This window comes from Poecilia reticulata, chromosome 3, assembly GCF_904066995.2.
Source record: "Poecilia reticulata chromosome 3, P_reticulata-male-v2, whole genome shotgun sequence".
Classification (NCBI taxonomy): domain Eukaryota; kingdom Metazoa; phylum Chordata; class Actinopteri; order Cyprinodontiformes; family Poeciliidae; genus Poecilia; species Poecilia reticulata.
Window position 1 is genome coordinate 31971999 of NC_088832.1, and position 24051 is coordinate 31996049.

Consider the following 24051-nt stretch of genomic DNA (forward strand, 5'->3'; position numbering starts at 1 on the left):
CAAGCAAGGGAGAAATTATCAGCACTTCCCATCAATCAGCATGAACTCAGTGTGGACAGAGGTCACTTTATAAACCACACACATCTCAACCACCAAGGGAACCATTTTATCGCGTTTCTGCCACCAAAATGAAACTGAAAGTGGGAGTGCAGCAAGGCGAACCGTCTGGAGTTCAGGGGAAGGAAAAAAAAGTCTGAAACTTTGTCATGTGAGAAGCATGAAAGTTTGGTGAATTATCTAAATTTTTAATATGGCAGAAAAAAAGCAAAAAAAAAAATGTAACTGTCAGAATTCTGAGATTAGGATTTATAAAACTTATAAAACCCCAAACAATAAGTGTCGCATCTTTCTTTTTATGCACTTTTATCAGTAAGTGATAAAACAAAGTTTTCCAACTTTGGGAAGAAAAAATGTATCCAATAATATTTTTAACAACATAAATGCTTACAATGACACAAAGAATAAAAATAAATAATTTTAAACAAGTAGGCACAATGCGGATGACCAAATTATCCTTTATTTTGCTCAGGACATGAATTAAGAAAAAAGTAAAATGAAATCAGAGCTATAACTGGTTACATAGATACTATGATGGGTGACATCATTGGAGGCTGTATGTCTGCTTCCTGTCTGGAAGGTCAAAGGTGACAAAGAGTGAGCGCGGATCCTTCTTGTTTTTACGCACGCTGATCTTTCCCTTCAGCTCTTCTCCTGGAGCAAACAGGAAGACAAACAACACACTGGCTTAGATTCACATACAAAATATGGAAGGCCCTGTGGCTCAACAATATGACATTCATAGCTGAAAATATGCTCATGCTACGGAAGAAGAAGAGAGAAAAAAATAATTTTGACTTTAAATTCTACCTCTGTGTCCATCTATGTAAAAATCCCAATATTCTAAAGTGCATGTCAATTATGTTAGCATATGAAAAATAATCACATTACTGTCTCGTCCTTGTTATAGGATTTGTAAACCTGCTATTAATTCACACTGAAAGCTTGACCGAAATTTATTTGGTAGATTTGAGTATTAAGACTGGATTTGAAAAACAACTTATACAATTCTGATTCTGAGATTAAACTCTGAATTCTGCGATTAAAGTCCAACTTTTCAGGAAGAATGTCTGAATTTTGAAAAAAGTAAGAATCCTGAAAATAGAGTCAGAATTTTGAGTAAAGAGACAGAACTTTGATACTAAAGTCAAGATAGTGAGATAAAAGTCTGAATTCTGAAAAAAATAATTCCAAATTCTGAGAAAAAAAAATCACAATTTTGAGAAACGCGTTCTAATTCTGATGAAAAAAGCCAAAATTTAGAGGAAAAAATGGACTGAATTCTGAGAAAAAGTCAGACTTTTGAGAAAAAAGTTACAATTTTGAGAAAAAATAATCCTAAAAAAAAAAAAAGTCAAAATTTTTATAAAAAGTCAGAATTTTGACTCAAACATCTGAGGAAAAATGTCCAAATTTGAGAAAAGATTCCAAATTCTGAGATTAAAGTCAGAATTCTGAGAATAAATAATTGTTTGCCAGTCGTCATGATTCACTGTTAATTTCTTCGTGTGGAAAAATGCACAAAAAAAAAAAAAAAAAACAATTTAAAATGTACATGAAAAGTTAATTTAATTTCTGTTGACTCCAGAGTTCACGCCGCTGCAGCTGGTATTTACTTTTGGGACATTCTCTACGCCATTAAACACAACAGCCTACCAACGCTTCCACACGTCAGACTCGAAGCGAAATGAAAACGCAGCAAAAGACAGAAAACACAGAGTCAGACATCGATCAGAGCGTTCGAAACAAAATGAAAGTCTTCCTGATGCCCTGCAGCAGAACGCTGCTGCTGCTGCTGCTGACTGCGCGAGCTCGGGCCTCTGCAGCATGAGCGCTCTGCTGCTTGCAGAAATGATGATGTGCGTGAAGCCAATATGCTTTAATGTGTCTTAATAAGCAGGACTGTGCATGGCATTGCAGATGCTCTCATATCTCCAGATGGCAGACACGAGGAAACACACCTACAGCGGCGACGCAACGTTGTGACGCATAATCGCTCCGATTAACTTCCCGTTTGACTGCTGGAGGTAAATGAATGTTCAGTGAAACGGCAAACCGGCGTCCTGTCGCGCTGCGCTCCGCTCCGCTCGCAGGTTAGAGGACGAGAGCAGGAAAATGCTGACTGCGCCCGTTTCTCCCGCAACACGTCCGTCGTCGCTGCCGCCACGTCTCACTCGTTACCGTGGCAACGTCACGGACCCGAGGCGCCACGCTCCAGGTCCGACGCCGCTGCTGCAGGGAGAGCAAAGCCCGACAGCGGCGAACAATGCAACACACGTTTCAGTCCTCAAAGTATTTTTAAAAAGTGTCATAATTTTATAAATATTTGTAATTACAATCTACTAAAAATTCATTTTAAATCAACTACTCTGATTTAGAGGAGTTTTATTTGCACCTTCTGCTTTGGAAAATAATTCAAGCTCAGTCAATTTTTAAATTGGATTTACATCTGGACTTTGAATAGGCCATTCTAACACATGCACATGTTGACTGTAGGTTGGAAAGTTAACCTGAAAAACACAAAATCTTTTTAGTAGCTTCTAGTGCAAATATGTTAGTTGACTTAAAAAAAGAACTAAAGTAACTTAACAAGTAACTGCAGGTAGGCGTAAAAAACAAAAAAATAGAAAACATTTTGATCATCTGATCAAAGCTTCTTCTTCCACACATTCTGGTAATTTGGCTTTCTGCAGCGCCTCCTCCTGGTGCTTCTCTTGCAAATTAAAACACATTTTGACTAAGGATTCACCGATTTACTTTTTTAACTTCCGATTCCGATGCAGATATCTGAGGTTTAGTATCGGCCGAAACCGATCCGATACAGAAAATCAGTGCTGAATTGACTTAAAACATTTCTATTTTTTTAAAATAGACATAAATGTACAGAATTATAAATTTATTTGATAACTCTGCACCAGTACGGCACACTTAAGTACACAAATGGCTTCACAAGATTGGTCAAATGTGTAAAATCAACTTTAATTTGTTCAATTAGTGCAATTAGGAGTATAAGAGAAAATGTGAAATACAGAAACTGAAAAACTATCGGTTGACTACCTTGATCAAACATGTATAAAATAACAGCAACAAACCTTTTAAATGGTTTGGAAATGCAATTAGGAGTTATAAATATATTGTAAAATAAATAATAAAGCTTGACATCTAGAAGTAGAACAGATCTGGGTCGGTTTCATTGTCACCGATATCTGATGTAGGATTTTAAAAAATCTTTACTAAAAAAAGAAAGAAAAAAGACGTTTAATGCCACAGAGGCCTGAGCTTTGACAACATTCTGTTACAAGACAGGAAAAAAACGACTTTCCCCCTAAAACAACTTTGCAATTAACCGTCCAAGTAATCCTCAGTGTTTCAGATTGAACTGGTGAAGCATACAAACAATCATTGACAGAATGTGTGTTAAGTCAGGGTGCGACTCCAGCGGCCCTGCCGCAATCAGTCAAACTAAACTCCCCATGGAAGAGGGGCCTGGGAGCTCTGGGTAAACTGGCCGCTCAGATCCCAAAGAGTTAACCATGTGTGGAAATGAGTCGAGGAACGGAGCCGGGCTTTCGCTGCGGCGTCGTACATCACCATGCCACCGTCGTTAAGCACAGGCAGGCCTCTGGAAACAGCTTGTCTCAGCCAAACGCTGCTTTCCTCCATGAAATTACAGTCACAATATGCAGCTCTGCAGATTGGAGCCATTTATGTTACAACCAGTCTGCACACATTTCTACTGCCTCTGCATCCACACGCACTGCATGCACTGGATTTTATTTAGGGGGGTTAGGAGAAACGAGGTGCACACACACACACACACACACACACACACACACACACACACACACACACACACACACACACACACACACACACACACACACACACACACACGCACACACACACACACACACACACACACACACCCTTAGTACAGCAGACACAAATCATATTAAAGTAAGAGCAGCACTACTTATACTCAAGCTAAAGTAAAAAGTAGCAAATTACTCAAGAGTAAAAAAGCATTTGATAAAAAAAATGCCACTCAAGTACTGAGAAACTGATCAAAATCAATTATTAAATCATTTGATAATTAACAATTACATCAAACAAACTAAAATATAAAGTTATGTGGAGATTTTATTACCACAACATCTCCACTAAAGATTAAGAGAATAAAGTCAAAATAGCAGAATAACGTCAATGTTTTGAGAATAAACTCGTACAAGAATAAGGACAAAATAATACGAGAATAAAGTGAAAATAATAGAATAAGGTCATAATATTTCAAGAATAAAGTTGTATGAGAATAAAGTCGAAATAATATGAGAGTAAAATTGTAATGGAATAAATTCATAATATTTTAAGAAAAAAGTTGTACAAGAATGAAGTCAAAATAATACAGTAATTAAGTCATAATAATGTGAGGATAAATTCATAATATTTAAATAAAATCATATGAGAATAAAGTTGAAATAATACAATAAAACCATAATAATGTGAGAAAAAAAATCACATTTTAAGAATAAAATCATATTTTAACTTATTTTCTTAGCGTGGCCCTTTGTTCCATCTAAAAATCTAATATTTTTCAACTTCCTAGATCCTCCATCTTTAGTGTAGAGTCAGTAAAAAAAGCAAAAGAAGAAGTTGTGGTACTGTACATCACAAACACCAGCTTCCACACAAATCCAGCCCATGTGTTGAATAACAGCCACAATAAACTCTGAGCTCGACTTTGGCAGTTCAAGGACCTTCAGGGTTTTAACAATGGAGGAAGAGGAGGAGGAGGAGGAGGAGGAGGAGGAGGAGGAGGAGGAGGAGGAAGGCCCAGAGCGCATGGACAAAGCGAGGGTGTGTGCGCGTTGGGGGGCGGGTAGATATGGAAGAGGTCCACCTCCACACAGGACAGAAAAGGTGAGTCATAAAAGCAACACAGACCACATGACCGACCAATAAAAGGCCGGACAGGAACTCACACCCGTATTTTACAGGACCTGAGCACCCGGAGCACGCCTCACCTTGAGCTCAATGGGACTTTAATTCACAAAAAGAAAAGAATTAAGCAGGTAAAAATGTAAAAAAAAAAAAAAAAAGAAGCTCATCCTTTTCAATAGCGGAGCTACACAAACACACCGGAGCATGACAAATGATTTGCTGTTTAATTTATTACGCTGCCAGCCAGGAGGATTTGCTGGGATGTTTTGTTCCAGGCTGCTGGCTGGCAGTGTTCGCCCCTCTCCCAGCACAAACCTCCCTCAGCAGCGCAGTGCAAGAGTTAATTACTGCTCCGCTCGTACCAACGCATCAAATAAGATCCGGCCTCCGTCACGATAAATCATCACAACATCGAGCAACGCCACGTTTTGGCCTGGGAGTCCTGGAGATGTCGACAACCAGAAGGAGAAGAAAGAGGTGAAGCTTCTTCAAGGTCACTCTCCTGCAGGGGAGTTTGTGGAAGTTTTGTGACGCAGTTTGTGTGCTGTAAAGAACGCCGTGAGAGCCGAGCAGGCAGCCGTTAAAAACTCTATTTTTGGGTTTACGACCAACGAGAGGAGTGGAGGAGCACATCGACACCCAACACTCTTTTTCTCCTCCCATTAAGCTGCTCCAGTCCTCTGGTGTGCATCAAAAGAAATTAAAACTTCATTTCGGAAAATAATTCCAAAAAGTAAAACCTATTTATAACTTTAATACACCAGGAATGACATACTTCAAACATTTCTCATAATTTTGGCCATTAATACCCAAAATTCTCACTGCAAAAACACAAAATCTTACCACATATTTTTGGTCTAGTTTCTAATGCAAATATATTTGTACACTTGAAATAAGATAAAACGAACAAGAAACTTTTCGGCTCGTTTCAAGTCAATAATTCCTTAATATTGATGAAAAAGTTTTAGTTCACCTGGCAAATTATTTCACTTATACCAAGGGAGAAAAGTCCTGTTATAAGATAATCTGCCAGTGGAACTAAAGTACTAAACATTTACTTGTATGTTTGTTTTGTCTTATTTCTAGTAAAATAAGATATTTGCACTAGAAACTAGAAAAAAATACTTGGTAATATTTTGTATTTTTGCATTGCTGTTTAATCTTTTTTAATGTAGAGATGTTGGCCAGCTAGAAGCCTACAGTCACTGAGAAGCAACATTCAGTTTCTAGTTGCCACAAATCTGGAACCAACTTCCAGAGAACTGCAAAGATGCTGAAACGCTGACTTCCATGAAATGTTTAAAGTTTGATTAGTAGCAAGTGCAACATTGCCCAACATATTTGATGATTTTGATGATGGCATTTGACTAGTTAATTGCTTGTTTCATATGTTTTTGTGGTGTAAAGCACTTTAAAATGTGCTATAAAAATAAACCTTACTATTTGCCCTCAACACTTGGTTTCTGCTCCTTTTGCTTGAATTATTGCATCAGCATGGCATGGATGCAATAACAAACCTGTGGTTGTGATGTGCAATTGTACATCTTTGAAAAGCACAAGTGGCACCTCCTGCACAACCAACAAGAATGCCTGACTAAGTGGTTTCAAGATGGCAAGTCAACAACAAAACACTCGTCTTTTCTAGCAGCCATTGTTCAGCACATTCAGTGGTAAAACCAGCTGACCAAACATGCTGGGGTTGCTAGGTAATGGGGCTGGTATTGGCTGGTGTTGCTAGGCAACAGCATGCCAAAAAACAGCTGGATGTTTTTTTTAAGAGTTTGTGTTGTTTTTAGAAGCAGCTGAGACTGAAACAGAAGTACAAAAACAGGCAAAATGTGGATTTTCTACAATAGATCCCCTTTACATTTTTGTGGAAGACACTTCCTGTTGTTCCCAGATGGAAATAACTCAGGACTGCAAAGAAACGGCTTTGTCAGACGACCTCAGAGGATATCCTGCCGTGTTTGGCACTGGGACGTTGGAAATGGATCCACTGGGTTCTGGAGGTTGCAGGGAAAAACCGCTGGGGTTCAGGCTTACTGAAGCAGAGCCCACTGAGGCTCGATTGGATTGTGATCTGTGGGGTTTGAAGGGCGGACCAAAGCCAAAGACTCTCTGGTGCATTGTAGCTTTTTTAAACTATCACTTTAAACTCACTAAACCAAGTATTTATACTTTCCTACACGACTTTTTACACAATTTTTAAGCTTTTCGAGACTCTTTTTTCGATTCCGTTAATAGATAAAAAGGTTTGCTATGAATTTATTGCTGATATTTATTATAGTCGTCATACAATTAATAAATAAATGGGTCAATAACACATTGGATAGGGAATGAAGTGTGGAAATTTTAATACATTTTCTTCAAATTACTTTCTTTTTCCCAGTTAATCCACACCTGGAGAATACAATGTCTTATTAATTCAGTTATAACAAAACATTTTTACCATAAGTAAAAAGATCAGCTATAAACATAGTACATTTTGATCTATATTCAAGGATTATTGACCTAAAACAAATTTCTATCCTGCTGAAAAGTTACATGCAAGTTAGTTTTGTCTTATTCCAAGTAAACTAAGACGTTTGGCTCTGCAAAGACGACAAAAATACTTCGCAAAATTTGGTGTTTTTGAAGCTGGGCATGCAGAAAGAAAAACATAAATGCATTAATTTACACGTTTCTTTTCTTAGAAGTTTGACATCACTTTCGTCTTTCAAAATATGTTTTTCACCTCTTTAATACAATAAAAGTAAATGAAAAAAATCAAGAGTTTTGATTTTATAATCCCACCAATGTTCTGACATGAAGTTGTATTTTGTTCTCCAAGTCTCTGAGAAGCTTTAGGAGGTATAAACACATCTGCGCCAAAGGCACCCTGGCATTTGCGAACAAAGTTGTGCACTGAGTTGATATCAATCTGAAAAACAAACCTGTTTTATGCTTCTCCTTGTAATTCATTGTCCTCTTTTATATCCCCTGAATTGTTTACCTGAGGCAGCAAAGTTTAAAGCGTCCCGCAGCATTTGCGCAGCGTCAGTTTTTGACGTTCTTATCAGGTTGGCAGCAGGCGGCAGCGGCGGCTGAGCGCGGCCGCAGGCTATCGGACATCAGCCACCTCTGTCGCAGCGCGGGTCATTTATTACCGTAGATTTCATCTGATTCCTGCTCAGGAAGTCGACAGCCAGTCCTGCGCTTCACTCATCGGCACATCAGGGGTAGAGGAGTTTGTGTATTGGTGTAAACATTCGCAGAGTGACAGAATTAAAGTTGTCATCTTTTTCATTTATTAATATGAATTTCTTTAGCTCAGGGCATGATGCTTTGTTTTTTGAGATATTTAATTCAATTGTTGAAGTGATTTATTGATTCAATAAGTCAGCCAGAAGCTCTGCGGGTCACTAGTGAAGGAACATTTTTATTTTGTTTTTTACATAGGAAACAGATTTTCCCCCCTAATAACAGTTGCAGTATATAAATAAAATATTTGTTGAAATTGTCACTGTGTCCTGACAGGATATTATGAGAGATAATCTGTAAAAACTAAAATAAATTTCAAGCTCCTCCCATCAATCAAACCACCAACCAGGAGGTGGTTCTTAGCACTGTCAATCATGCCTGTGTGCGTGCCACTTCTCACCCTCTTGTTCTCTGCTACGATGTAGCTTCTCCTCATTAGCACAGCCAGTTGTGAATGCTAAAGCCAGTTAGCATCGCCACCAATGACAGCGGATAAAAGGTTTTCCTGTAATGCTCAGTTGTTTCTCTGCCATTAGCAGATTTAGCAGCGCGTTCCTGAGGATGATTGACAGCAGTAAGACCCCTCTTCTGGTTCTGATTGGTTGTTTTTGACCAGGAATGGTTCATTTCTTCAGAAAGCTATATTACCAATCAGTGTTGTGTTCAAGACCACCTAACCCGAGAGCAAGAAAAGACCAAGACCAAGACCAGAGTGTATCGAGACCGAGACAAGACCAAGACTTTTAGGGTCCGAGACCAAGTCAAAACCAAGACCGAGGGAAGTCGAGACCGAGTCAAGACCAAGACCAGCGCCCCGCGCTACACGACACAAGAAAATGTAAAATATCATCAAAATTACTTCTCAAATTGATCTGAAAGATCCACATTCCCATAAGAACACATAGATATTAAATACTTAATAAATTTAACAAATATTAAATTTAACAAACTCTTTGTTCTGCATTGCTTCCATCTCTGTGCAAAGCAGAACAAAGTTTTGTCTGCGGTGGTCTTGTGCCATCCCTAAAAAGATACCGCCCTGGGTGTTTACCCATGTTGCTCATGTCAGAAACCACCACTGTCTGCACCATTAAACATAGCAATTGAGGCAAAGCCCTGATGCTCAACTATGAACACTGACCAAGGAGCAACAAACAAGAAGTAGATACTTGTATGCCACTAGTTCCCAAACCTTTGGTCCTGCATCCCCCCCAGTGGTTTCCAAACATTTTCTACCTCTCTCCCCCCCTCCCCCCACAAATAGCTGTGTGGTTGAACGATGTGTTTTTGAGGGGGGGGGGGGGGGGTCGTCATATTTGGTTTCATCAAACTAAACAGTTTCTCCCGCAGGGCTTTGGGATTCTTTTTTCTTTTTTTCCATCTCTCTTGAAACCTTGATCTCCTTACTCCTTAATAATACTGGCTAAAATGATCAAGAACCTATTAATGTTTTTAAACAAAGATACAATAAAAATGCAGTTTTTTATGTTTTCATAGAATATTTGTGTTAATTTCCACAACAGAGTAGAACTGAAAGTACAAATGTTTTTTAGGTCAATGTTTCTTTATTATTAGGTTGGAAACTTTGTGCTTCTTTCACGTCATTTTCCTTACATCAGTGGTTCCCAAACTTTTTCTCCTGGACACCCCCCCCTCCCCCCTCCCCACATTGGTTTCCAAACTATTTCTAGCTAGTCATCTTTTAGCTAACTTTACCTGCATCAAGCAGCTTTTCTAAACAGTCTATTGGTTTGGGGGGAAAACTGTTCTTTGCGTTTTGCTGGTTTGCTGCCATGATTCTAACACACCTGTGCAACTCTGCACAGCAGCAGGTCTCCTTCGCTGCCGCACAGGTGTGATCCCAGCGTCGTAGCGCTCATGTTGCGTTTAAAGGTGGCACGGAAAACCTGATTACCACATGTTAACAACGGATTAAACAGTTTTACCTGCTGATAAGTGACAGAGGACACAGATATGATTAGTGTGGAAACCCCTACTGTATCAAATTGACAGAGGAATAACAGAAACTTGGCCGTTCTAAAGTAAAAACCCAGCGCATACAGCTAGCTTTGCTAACATCACGTCAACGGAGCTTACCTTTCTTTGAGCTACTTTTCTAAGTGACAAAAAATGTTAGACCTAGTCCCCACTGTCTGTGAAAGCGAAGCGCTGCTGAGTTAGCTGTGGCCATCGGATTTCTTATAATTTATGCAGCTTTATTCTATTACTGACTATTAGACAGATCTTCTGCCGCTGAGAGAAAACCACTGCACATGTCTTGGAGCGCCGCGTGCGAGTGAAAGGTGGGGAGGGAGGGGTCCAGAAACATAAACACGTAATTGGCAAGTTATCGGTTGGATTTTTATTGGTGCGTTTTGCATCCACTGAAAACAAAGATGTTAACAAATAAACTGGATAGTATGCTGTACGTTTAGTGATATTTTCACAGCTGTGGTCTCGACCGGTCTTGAAATAAAATGCCGAGTCCTCAGCACCCGAGACCGAGACAAGACCGAGACCAAATGTGGTCGAGTCCGAGACGAGACCGAGACCATCAAAAAATGGTCTCGAGACCGGTATCGAGACCAAGACCGATCTCGAGTGCTACAACACTGGTACCAATCTTTTCTAAGATTATCTGTCTCATATCACACCATTACAAATTTGAGACAGTTTTAAAAAATGTTTAAAAAATGTTTTAAATAAAATGTATATACTGCACCTTTAATGAATCAAATCATTTGTATTTTCTCTGGCTATTTTTGATACTGAAATTTATTGGATGATCACTGATTTAAACATTCAGAGTGCGACAAAAAAAAGCAAAAATACAGCATACACAGTTTAAAACTGACTCCTAGAATTTCAAAATGTGATTTAAAAAGAGTTATTTGATAGTTTTGTTGATTCTGTAGCTGATCGTCAACATTAAATTCTGCTGGAGCCATCAGTGCTCTTCTTTTCAAACAGTAACAGAAGATCCTCACACCATATTGACACATTTCCCTCCATTTCAAACTGCTGATAAAGCGATTTTATAAACATTAATACTGCTATTCTTTTGTGTCATGATTCTGCAGCATCCAAGCTGATATCTGATGAAGTTTTACATGTTTTCTCTGATGTGTGATTTGTTCTGATCCTTCCCCATCACTGTGGGTGACGGATTCAGAGCGTCAACAAGCCTGTCTGAGTCGCTGTCACAGAAAGATTACCTGCTGCAACTTGCAAAGATGCAACCTCAATGCCTGAGAGAGCCAACTAAATAAATCGCAGCTGAAGGATATACAGCAGGCAAGCGAAGTGCTGAAAAGACTGGCAGCTCCATTATTTCTAAAAGTGTAATTGACATGAAATTCTCACCAGACGTCCGAGAGAACCATAAATTATGTGTGATAAAATGAAAAAATACGGGAAAAGAAGGTGTAAAAAGGTGGTGACACCAGTAATTAAGAAAAGAAATCAAGTCATTTAGTGCAAATTAATGTCGGCTGCTTCAGTATCAATTGATTGCCTTGAAATAGATGTTTTATTACCATGGTGTCATACCAGAAACATTTAAAAATGGTTAAAAAAAAAAAAAAACGTATTAGCTCGCCTTATTATTGCAAAACAGACTGATGACTTTCGTTCTCTGAGAATTTCTAAATTACTCAAGACTCCAGGAAGCGGTCGGAGCCAAAACCAGAAGGGAAAAGAACATAATTATGTCAAAAACTGGCCAAGATCAGCTGCTGCCAGGAAGATTTCACACAGAGGAGAGAAAATAATCATCAGACGAGTTGCCCAGAAACAAAATGAGATTCAAAAAGACCAGAAACTAACAGGAGCAACTTTTTAAAGGAACCAATAATGCACTTTACAGCCACACTCTGAACACTCAGTATGTTGAAAATGTTTAAAAGTTTTCTGACCATCAGTTATTATTGTGCTAACAACAAAAGTGACAATAAGAACTACTTATGTCTTATTTAGCTAACTGTATGCTGTGACATGGGGTCACAACCAATCATAGAACCACAAACAATAAAAACTGTAATTTATATCCTCAAACTGCATAACATAGCGATGTTTCCCATATTTTGGTGTACACCGTCATTGGATAAACAGTGGGAAAAAAATAGTAAAATTAACAATTCGGACAGTTTTGGACGGGTGTTTTAAATAATTAATTGGAATTTAACGTGACAGTGATGAATAAAAATGATACTAATGAGTGGTTACTGACCTGCTTTAACAGAAATGGGCTTTTCTAAAAGGAAGACAGTCTGTTTCCAGTGGGTTTTTGTAACTTGAGGGCCTGTGGAGAATGTCACCTAGTGAAGAAACAACAATAAAAAATTATTCAAAACATGAGAAGAATCAATCTCCTGTACAGCACTAGGAATACAAAGTTTTACTGAAACGTCTGGTAGTAGAATCAAATATTTTAATCCTGAAGAAGAGATATTATTCTCAAAAACAGTGTATTAAAAATAATAAAATTCAACTTGCTATATTTAATATTATGGAATCCTACATAAAATCTGCTTTTAATACTAAAATATAGCAGTAAATCTGCAGTGTGCAACTTTGAAAACATTTTTCCCCCATTTGTTGAAAAGTATGTTATGAGACAGATAATCTGTGGAAACAAAATGGAGCACCTGTGTTTTCCCCCAGCGCTAACCAGAAACAACCAATCAGGGCTCAGGAGGCGGGCCTTAGCGCTGTCAATCACCCTCTGTAAACCGCTCGCTCTCTGCTACGTTACAGCTTCTACCTGTCAGTAGAGTGTGTAGCAAATGCTAAAGCTAGTTAGCATGGCCACTGGTAGGATAAACGGTTTAGTTTCTTAGCAGTGTCTTTATTAGGTTGATTGACAGCTGTAAGACCCTCCTCCTGGCTCAGACTGGCTGTTTTTGGTTCAGCAATAGTAGCTCAGGGAGAAGATGGAGGAGATTGAACACTTCACAGATTATCTGTCTCATATTACACAGTCACGACATAGTGACAGTTTCAACAAACATGTATTAAAGCTACGTAAATCATCAATGTCATTCTGTAAAAGTCAATCTGTTTCCACTAGCTGTGCACCGATTGCAGTATTTTGGCTGATCTCAGATTACCAATCTTTTAAAAGCCAATTCCGTTTTTGAGCGACACCATTTTTTTGTCTGAAATATGGAAAGAAAGTTGCTGAACTGGAAACAGCGGGGTAACTGTTGTTAACTGTAAACATGCAGACATGACCTGGTGGGCCGGTCTGTCAGTCGAACCTAAACATTTACCAAAGTAGATAAGATCGGTTGATCAGATCGGCTTCACATGCAAAAATTGACCAATCACAATCTAAGGAAATCGACACTGATAAATCGGTGCACCCCTAGTTTCTACAACTCATTTTAAAATCACTTTGCTCTATTGCTTGGTCCCTGATACCACTCTACTCTTGAAGCAAAAAGATATTACTATGTTTTTCACATTGTTCCAGCTTCAGCCTCCAGTGGAAACTGTAATTTACTGGTTCAGCCACTGCATGCGCCTTGGTTCCCAGGTACAATAGGAGGTGCAATCAAAAGGCACGTCCGTGTTGCTCACAGAGCTTTGCATCAGCTGTTCCAACTGGCCAGGCTCTGCTGGGTAAGTGCTTGTATCAGCAGTTGGCTAAGACGCTCGTCGATTGCCAGTGAACGCCTCAGGGAGGAGAAACACGCCAAGGCGTGAACATAATTGAGTTTCTGTTAAATGGCTTGGATGCTGCTGCTGCTGCTGCTCACCTTGTTGCTGCAGCCTTTGTCGAAGAAAATGTCAAAGTAGCCGACAATTGCCTGCAATGAAATATGAGGGTTGTGTTAAATTGTGGCAGTAAAATAAACCCCTGAATTTGTTTGGCTACGCGGCGGCTCTGACATGCAGAGCAGAAAAGCCGGCTGTCAATGAGCACAAAGGGACTTAATAGGATGCTTTTGTCCAGGAAAAGGATATTAAAAACTGTTTAAAATACTTCTGTTGTGGTTTTCTCCTGGCAGATACCAAACTTTTGCAGCCCAACTACAAACTACAGCGTCACACTGCAAGAAACCCCCCCACAAAATCTTAAACATTTTTGATCTAGTTTCTAGTGTAAATATCTTGGCACATTTGAAATAAGACAAAACTAATAAGTAGCTTTTCAGCTTGTTTTAAGTAAACAATTCCTTATTATTGATGAAAAACAAATAGTTTCACTGGTAGATTATTTTACAACATAAGAAAGATGTCCTATAAATGAAATAATCTGCCAGTGGAACAAATAGTTAAATTTTTGACTTAAAACAAACTCCTATATTTTCATGAAAAGTTATTTGAAATTTATTTCAAGTATACTAAGATATTTACATCAGAAACTAGATGAAAATACATAGTAAGATTCTAGCTATTATTAGAAAAGTAACATTAAACACATTTAATGACAAAGACTGAATACTGTAACTGAATAAAAATGTGTCGCAAACAAATGCAACCAGATTATTGCACCTTTGTTTCATATTTTTCACCTTCTCACCTTTCAGATGCACCAAGTGTAGATGATTTGGCGAACTAAAATATCCCAATTATTAAAGATATTGCAAGTATGTCTCCTCAAACCTCCCTTCTAAAATAAAACCGGTTCAGTGAGGTGTTTGAGAATTCACGCTGAGTCTGCATCACGCCCCATGTGCTTTCCTTCACCTCATCAGAGACTTGTCACTGGACAACAGAAATAAATTATGAGGCAGCCACCAACAACGCCGAGGACATTTCTGCTGATGACCACAAAAAAAAACAATGCAACTTGCTACAGTTCATAAAATTAGCAAAGGTGGCTACTTTGATGGGAGTGTTGCAATAATATAAGAAGTCCTCAGGAGAGAAGGGGAAATTGGTTATGAAAAATAACACTTAAATGTGTTTGCTCCAGTGGAGAAAAAAATGTCTGGATAAGGAAATTACACAAGTGACAGATTTTTAGTTTGAAGCGTAATTTTACACACACATACATATATATATATATATATATATATATATATATATATATATATATATATATATATATATAAATCAAGGAAGTTTAGTGAATGGCTTTGGTTAGAACAGTTTCTATAAATTACACACAATTTTACATAAAGGGGACGTATTATGCAAAATTTATATTTTGCACCTTGTTGTACTTACATTTGGGTTTCTACTGCTTTTAACCTAAACTCTTAAACAAAAACATCCAGCTGGTCTTTGGCAGTAAGTTAATGTTTTTGGTGTCAGGAAAAATCTGCCGTTTCAAAAACCCTCACCTAGTAACCCCAGTGAAGCCCAGCCCGTCACCTAGCAACCCCAGCCCGTCACCTAGCAACCTGAGCAGAGCTCCAGAATGTTTGACCATCTGGTTTTACTGCTGTATAATTGCTGCTGGTAAAGACAAGTATAATCATTATCCAAGAATGATTTTGTGCAAAAAAAAAAAAAAGTAATAATTATCCTAACCTGTTCAAGGAAGCATAATAGGTCACCTATAACTACACAGTTAAAATTCAGATGAATATAAAGGCTGATTTTATTAGATTTCAATCCTCACAGAGCTTTAAAAGCATCTGAGCAGTAGCCATTTCTGTTATGGACGAACTGGGCAGATGCCCAGGGCAGCTTCTCCTGTAGGGCGGCATCAGTTGTTACACTCGTAAACAGTTCTGCAGTTAAACGTGTAGCCTATTTCTTCCTTGAAATATGTAGCATCCAAGCTTTTTAAAACAGTTGTGTAAATTAATTTGAATTTCTTGAACAGTAAAAGTGTAAACTGTCTTAAGAATTTTTTTATGTTAATAGAAATTTGTGCATCTATTATAACTGAATCTATTTTATTTTCTGTATTTTAACCTGCATGGTGTACTGTGTGTTTGTGCTTTTCTATGTGTGTTTATATTATTTTTTAGAGGTGTGCCGATCGATCGGCCACCGATCATAATCGGCCGATTTCCGTGAAAAAGTGTATGATCGGTGATCGCCGATCACGGTCTCTTGTTGTCGATCACACAAACCGATCAGTTACTACCCAAATATTACAGGTAGTAATATTTGACAGACGGAGCGTTGCTCCTGCTCCACCTGGTAGTGACTCTCACACCAAACCTCTGCTTAAAGCTGCAGCATCTAACCTAAAAAAATACATTTTACATACGTATTAAATCCTGACATGAGACAGATAATCTCTAAAAAAATAATCGATCTCCTCCCTGTTCTGCATAATTACTCCACTCAGTCAGAAACAGCCACTCAGAGCTAGCAGTAATCAGCTAGCCGCCATGCTATCAGGAAGTTTTCATTCAGTAACTCAGGATTGTTTATTGTAATAGATCCTGTATTTGCCTTTGAATGTTTTATACTTGAATTTTTTTGGCAATAGTGAGAAGTTTTATTTTGGCTCTTTGCATTATTTAGCCTCTTCAGAGCCTCCATATGTTATCAGTCTGTTAAAGATAGTATCAATAGCAGTACAATTTGCAGAATGCCTGTTTTGTTAAGTTTTCTTCTTGGAAAAAGTTATTAAAAACAAGTTTTTGTCTAAATTAAGTTGAATTCATGGTTCCCTTTTCAACATAATGTAACCGGTATTATGATTAAAAAAAATTTTTTTTAAAGTATGTGATTGATATCGGTGATCGGCCCTCATGGGTGATCGGTATCGGCAGGAAAAAACCTGATCGTCACATCTCTATTATTTTTCTTGTTTCTTCCACATTTTCTTTCAAATATTGAAATAAATTTTATGTGCGTCTATGATGGCGCATGGTAATCTGAATGATGTAATGGTCCAGGGCACCAAACAGGCTAGGACCACCCCTGCATCGTAAAGTTAATAATTTCATACATCTAAAATAAAACTGAGGGTAAGTCCAAGGCCAGAGTAGCTTTAGGCGGCAATAGCCAGATTTGTAGGGGGAAAAACACCGAGAGGCTTGTTTTCTTCCTGTATGTGCCCCTCCTGAAAGAGGAAAGCCACTCTATCAATCTCAAGAGCACACTTGTAGTGGCAATGATGCAGAACTAATAGCTTTTAATCCTGACGCAGCTGACAACTTGGAGGCCAGCTCTCCTAGACAAAGAAGAACTGGATCAATGGAAGGGAGGGAATATGAGAGAGGAGCAAAGGAGGACAGCAACATGAGCGGAACGACAGATTACCAAAAGAGTGGAGGATTAAATTAACCTGCAACATGATGTAAATCCAGAGGAAGCATTTCTTTAAAAGGCGCTTTCAGCACTTGAAGAAAGAAACTCATGAAATCCACAAACAGCTTCTACAAAACAAAGTTTTTTTTAGGGGGCGATAATGGATATGTAAAGTTGTGCAACTTCAGTGACCACAGTGTTCAATACCTTCCCCACACCAAAGCTTCAATCAACCTTTATTGACTCAGACAAGCAGAGGCAGCGCCGCTAGCTCACAGCTAAACTGCCAGAAAAGAAGCCAAAGTGGATAAAAGAGCATGTCAACCCAATGCAATTATGCCGTTTAATGAATACTACAGAGAAGCTCGTAGCTGAGGTAATTAGGAAATTAGCTTTAATTACTCATCAGGCAGAGCAGACTCACCTCTCTCAGTCAGAAAGGCCGAGATCACCCTCAACGCGTCGCGCTGATGACAAGGCCTCGTAAGCGAGATTGATTGTCACTTCTTCGTTGTGCAACTTTCACCAGACAGCCGGGATGGGCAATTATAATCTGCGCTGCCGAGTGAAACTTGGAAATATAAAACCGACTAAGCAGTTTGGCAACTCGACACTTCATTAAAATCGCATTTGAGAAAAGGAGGAAGAAATGTAACGGCCTCAGACATTAAACACAGAAGATGTGAAAGTGTTCAGATAAGCCATTAAAGACATTGATGACACACACGCTGTACTAAATCTAACAAATCAGGGCCTTTCAGACTTCTTGACCAAAGAGACGGAAACGATCAACTAAAAACTTTTGTGTAAGTTAATTCAAAGTGGGAAAAGATTGTAAAATTTGTATTTTTGTTATATTTTCTAGTGCAAATATCCTTACAAATTTGAAATACAACAAACGACCTCATAAGTAACTTTTCAGCAAGATACAGGAGTTTAAGTTAATAAATCCTTAATATTTAGAAAAAATATGGAAATTTTGTCTTTTTATAAGTGAAATAAGATCTACTCAGTCTAATTCTGTGCTTTGTTGTCTGCCTTATTTTTTATTTCATATTATACTTGGAATTTCTAATTGCAATTTCTGAATAATTTTAAAGAAAGTTTGTTGCAGTTTAGTTTTTACATGTTTGACCATGTAGGAAACCTTTTGTTCTGTTCCACTGACGGAACAAATAAAAGTTGTTTTTACATGTTTGATCAAGCTTCTGAAGCGATTGGTGTATTTAATTGTGCTTTACTTATATATACAATTATATTTAAGTACATCTTTGTTTAAAAAGACAAAAGTTTTAAATCAGTTAAGCACTGCTTTCCTGTATCTGATCGGAATCGGCCAATACCTCATATCCGTATCGGAGGTGAAAAAATGTGGATTGCGGTTATCTTGGATATTTGAAATGTCTTCCAATTCATGTGTTAAACATTCATAAGTATTTAATGTTTCAGAATGTCTTCTTGGATTACTACGCTATTAGCTTTATTAGATGAAAATGGTCTCAAAATAACAATATTATTGTTTATCGCAATAACTTCTGGGACAATTTATCATCAGCAAACAGGCCTAAGAAGTTGCTAGGAAGAGACTGAGAAAAAAAAAAAGTGAAACCTTAAAGTGTAGAGAGACAAACGCCCCCAAAAAGGACAAATCAGAATGAATGCATTTCATTTTCATCAGTGTTTAGCCTTGGGCCTGGGCTCTGTCTGCGATAAAGGATGACAGCGGGCTTCCTGACGGCCCACAGAGGAGGATCGGAGATGCTGCGGCTCTCCGGCCCCCATTCTACGGGAAGAGCGAGGGGAAAATTAATAATTATCATCATGGATAACACCAACAGGGAGCAATTCATCATTGCTCTCCTTTTGCCCGGCTACATGTCAGTGAGATGCGTGGCCGGGCCAGATACTATTATACGGCGGCAGAGGGGGAGGCTGTGGAAAAGGAGGCGGGGGGGTTAAGTAGAGGGAGGAGGAGGGGCGACGAGGCGGAGGGGAGGGAAAGAGGGCTAATGTGCTTTTGATGGGGTTTATCCAGGCATGGAGGCGTCAAGCATGACCACCTCTAGAGCAAGACGGCGTGAATCCCCCCTGCAAACTCTCCTCCTGGCCTTTCAGCACTGCTGCCGAGATCAAACATGAACTCATCTCGTTTCCAACGCGCCTACAGGTTGTTTTCCTCACACGTGTGTAAAACCAACAAATCCACAGCAGGTTTTAAGCTGTACAACTTGGCTTTATGTGGTTATTTTACAAATATTGTGAAAAAAAAAGCAAAAATCTAAACTTATTTAATATAAAATTGACTTTTTTTAGCTTCACATCAAGTTCTAAAGTTATTACCTCATTGAAAACATACCTGGAACGTTGCTGTGATTATTTCAGGTATGTTTGAGAAATCCTTTAATCGCCATGGCAACCGTTCAGCTATGTAAAACGCCTCACAGAGCAGCCCTTCCCCGCCACTCATCACTGAGCTCCTTCAGACTAGACAGCAACAATTAGCAAACACCTGGTTGAACTGTGTATCTGCTGAGCTCACAATACAAGCTACTTCGCAGTACAACGCTGTTAAAATGTTGTTAGAGAGTCAATAGAGGAGCCATGTTGTGATGACTTTTTAAAAATGCGTATTTAGAAAGAGAATGAGTTTTTAAAGAGACAGAGGCCCAATTTAAAAGTGGTAAATTACAAAGTAAAATTTCGTATTTGACATATTTAGCATTTTCAGAATAACTAAAGGTAACATAGGTACTTGATTGTAGGGCTGTAGTGATACAATAATCTCAGAATACGATACACGATATTCTGCTCACGATACGATATATTTTTGCAATATTCAGCAAACGATACAATTCAATACACTTTTACGATTTTCTGAAAGATTTTAGAAGGACAGAGTGACTTTGGTGACATTTTGTGACTGTTATAGAGTTGGATTGAATTAATTTAACTGAAAACTGATTAAAAGCACCAACTACACAATACTTGACTCTGGTTGGACATGAACACAGATCTAAAGTCGACAGCAGGACAAAATGAATGAAAGAAGTGGTGAGAAAACATGTTTCTTTTAATTGAAACAGTACAAACTGTAGCTTACATGCATTTGTAAAGTAAATAAAGTAAATAAAGTGCACCAAGTACCTGCTCTGAATAGTTTGATACCTTTTTAACCTTGACACTTAACATCTGAAGGAATCACTCTAAGCCTGATGACCGAATCACTCTCCCGGCAAAGCAAGCAGTGAGTGAGCAAGGTGACAGTTGGATGTTACGATAATGGCGGATGAATATTGATTTTTTTTAGGAAAGAAAATATCGATATATATCGCAAAATCGATATTACACAGCCCTACTTGATTGTGCTATAAAGTAGCACTATGTGCCTGGAAATAATAATAACACTGCCCCTTTAATGTTGCACAAATTAAAGTTCAGAAAAGATTTATTTTACTGGAAGTAGTTTACTATTTTACCCTAACAGCTCGTAACTTAAATCTAAACATGTAATTAATTGGCTTTTAATTGCCAACGCTCAATCTATTTTCATCATGTCCAAAAAACAAACTGTAAAATAACATGTAAAAAATGTTTAAATAAAATGTGAATTTGAAGCAAATTTAGTTTTGGGCAAAGTTTGCTGAGTTTTTGAATATGTTTTGGCTCCCATATTTGCAATCTCGGGCAAAAAAGAAAATAATAACTAATAAAACTAAACCAAAAATACTGGGTAGGTTTTAGTATTTTTGCAATGCAGCAATTGCAGAGTGCATACAGCGGTAAAAGTAGCTGACCAAATGCCCTGGAGTTCAGTTTGGGTTGCTAGGTAACGTCGTAGCTTTGCTGGCGTTGCTAGGTAACGGACTGGGTTTTGCTGGCGTTGCTAGGTGAGGGGCACTTCCTGCTGATTTGTGACGCTACATTTCAGAAGTTTCTGAATTTTCAAGAAACCTTAACTGAGCGGCTGGATGGTTTTTAAGCACTTGGGCTGTTTTCAGACACTTAAATGGAAGTAGAAAATCGAGCCTTTAAATAAAGAAAAAATAATACTTTTTTTTATCAGAGTCTAAATCAAATGAACAAGAGAAAACGGTCTGCAATGTATTTTTAATAACAACCGCAGACTTTTAAGACGTAGTTTGCACAAGAATGTTATACGTTGTGTAAAAAGAGCTTCAAATAGTCATGAAACAGCTTTTCAGTTTATCTCGACTTTAATGCAATGTTCTGACGTGGTGAGGTACATTAGAGAGTGGATTTTTCCATTAACATTCCGTTTATTAATGTACTAAAGTTTGTCCTTGAAGTTGACGAGAGCCTGACCCGACACTCCAGAAGGCCACGGCTCCAGACACACAATTTAAATTTGATGGAAAGCAGGTTAGAGATGGATTGCACAGATTTCTTTCCCCCTTCTCAGCACGGCTACAGTAACCACGTCAGCAGCAGCGAGACAGCGCTCTTCAAATTAATTATACACAGAAACTTATTCTCTCCTGCCACGCCATCAGCATACATCACTGGGCAAATTTCGCTACCTTTTCTGCAGTTCAGGTAAGCGATCATGACAGTAGCAACACCAACGAGCCAAAAATGAGACTGAAAATGAAACTTCCAGCATATATATCTGGTCTAATCCAAGTTCTGTGAAGGCAGGCGGTATAAACATGGCACAAGGGAGGGATATTTAAAAAAAATTAATAAATGAAAAAACACAAAGCAAGAGCAGAAGGATTTGTCTTATGCTGGAACGGCGCAGACGCAGGGGTAGTGCTGTTCATTTAATGCAAGGTTAGGCAGGCTGAGCTGATGAATGGACTGTCGGCGGGAGAACAAAAGCAGCCGTTCAATCACAGGACAGGAGAGGCAGCAGCTACCCTCTTACCAATCCCAGAGCACTGGTCCAGGACCAGTTTACCCTTCACACATTATACCCCTAACTACCAGTAAGGGGTATAATGACAACAGATCAGTATTGTAAAGGTGGAAATGTGAGGAAGAAGAGGAAATTAAAGTGAAAAATCTACAGAAGATTTTTTTGTGTGTGATTAATTAGAACAGAAAAGAAAGAAAAGGAAGTGAAGGTAAACTCAAAACGCCTCGCCATGCGATCGAATCATCCGTTTTGCTGCACTGGATTACAAACACGTCTGGACTTAAAAGTCTAGAAACAGAACTGGGATGTTTTCAATTACAGAGCAGAGAAGACAGGAAAAATGAGAGGATGTTTACGAATCCCATTATATCCAGCAGCTTCACCCAGAGAGCACAGGCCAGATAATAACTACGTATTGATTGTCCATTAAACCAATACACCCGACAGTGCAGCACAAAAAAAAACAAAAAAAAAAACACACACACTACAACACAAAGCCACTTGGACACAATGAGGTCTGCTGCAGACTGATCACTTCACACAGCGTCAGGGTCTACAAAACTGGAGCTACTCTGTAGTTACTGCTTGCATTGTGGAGAGAAATGTGGCTGAGACACAGAGACGCAACCCACAAAATGCACATAGAAACTCGTTTTCCAGATCTGCTTTTACTGGACGATACATCCCAACACCAACTTTCACTCAAACTTCTTCTAAGACATGCTATTATTTTAGTTTCATTACATTATTGATAAAAAAATATGCATAAATATGAGGAGAATAACAAAAGTATTCATAACTCTTTTGCCATTGCTCTGTATACTATAATATGGATTTAGTGCAACACTGCAAAATCTTACCAAGTATTTTTTATCCAGTTTCTGATGCAACTACACAAAACTAACTTATAAGTAACTATTCAGTAAGATATGTGAGCTTGTTTAAAGTAAATAATTCCTTAACATTGATTAAAAAAGTACCAGTGCCAATGGCTGATTATTTCACCTACAAAAGGCATTTTTCCAATAATATATGTGAAATAATCTGTCAGTGGAACTAGTACTTTTTATCAATATCAAGTAATTATTGACTTAAAACAAGCTCCTATTTATTCCTAAAACGTTACTCATGAATTAGTTATTATTTCATGTGTTGTAATATATTTGTTCTAGAAACCAAACCAAAAATGCTTGGTTTGATTTTGTGTTTTTGCAGTGCGTAGTGCTGCAGTGAATCACTGTCGTATGCACTCATCAAATAATATAAAATTAACATCTTAAAAGTATTTTATCGGGACCCTTCCGGTGGACGCGGAACAAGATGGCAGCATAAGATCGAGCTCCCTTGTCAAAGAAACAAAAAACCTCCCTAATACAAGGAATTTAGTTAAAACACGATTTTAATCAGACACGAAATGAGTGCAGGACGTAAGCAGAGAAGCATAAGGAAGAAAATGGCAGAAGAACACGACCCCGAAGTTGAGCAAATGGAAGAAGAAAGCGGTGACTCGAAGCAGCTCCAGGCCGTGTTGGAAGGGCTAAATAATATCCCAGCGGAAATTCGGGACTTCAAAAAGGAGGTGAAGGAGAATCTCACAAAATTCAAGTTCAAAGAGGAGGAGGTGAAGCGATAATTTATGGGCTTTAAAGAAGAAATTAAGAGAAAAGTGGCACAGAATGATGCGGAAATACAGAAACAACAAGAGGGCACGGTGTGAAGGAAAGAGGAGACCAGCTGCACAGGCAGGCTGGGAAATGAGATGCAGGTGATCGGTT

The 24051-nt window shown here is 38.4% G+C and overlaps 1 protein-coding gene across 1 annotated transcript in view; it reads right to left on the reverse strand.

Annotated features, from left to right (window-relative positions):
- Positions 1 to 495: 495 nt before the first annotated feature.
- prmt3 (protein arginine methyltransferase 3) overlaps positions 496 to 24051 on the reverse strand; it is a 62582-nt gene continuing 39026 nt past the window's right edge. Inside the window, exons 14-16 of the mRNA XM_008405948.3 lie at positions 13995 to 14045; positions 12464 to 12551; positions 496 to 711 (exon numbers count right to left, since the gene is read on the reverse strand). Of these exons, the coding sequence (XP_008404170.1) occupies positions 602 to 711; positions 12464 to 12551; positions 13995 to 14045 (249 nt within the window). The 3' untranslated portion in view covers positions 496 to 601. The remainder of the gene's footprint in view (positions 712 to 12463; positions 12552 to 13994; positions 14046 to 24051) is intronic.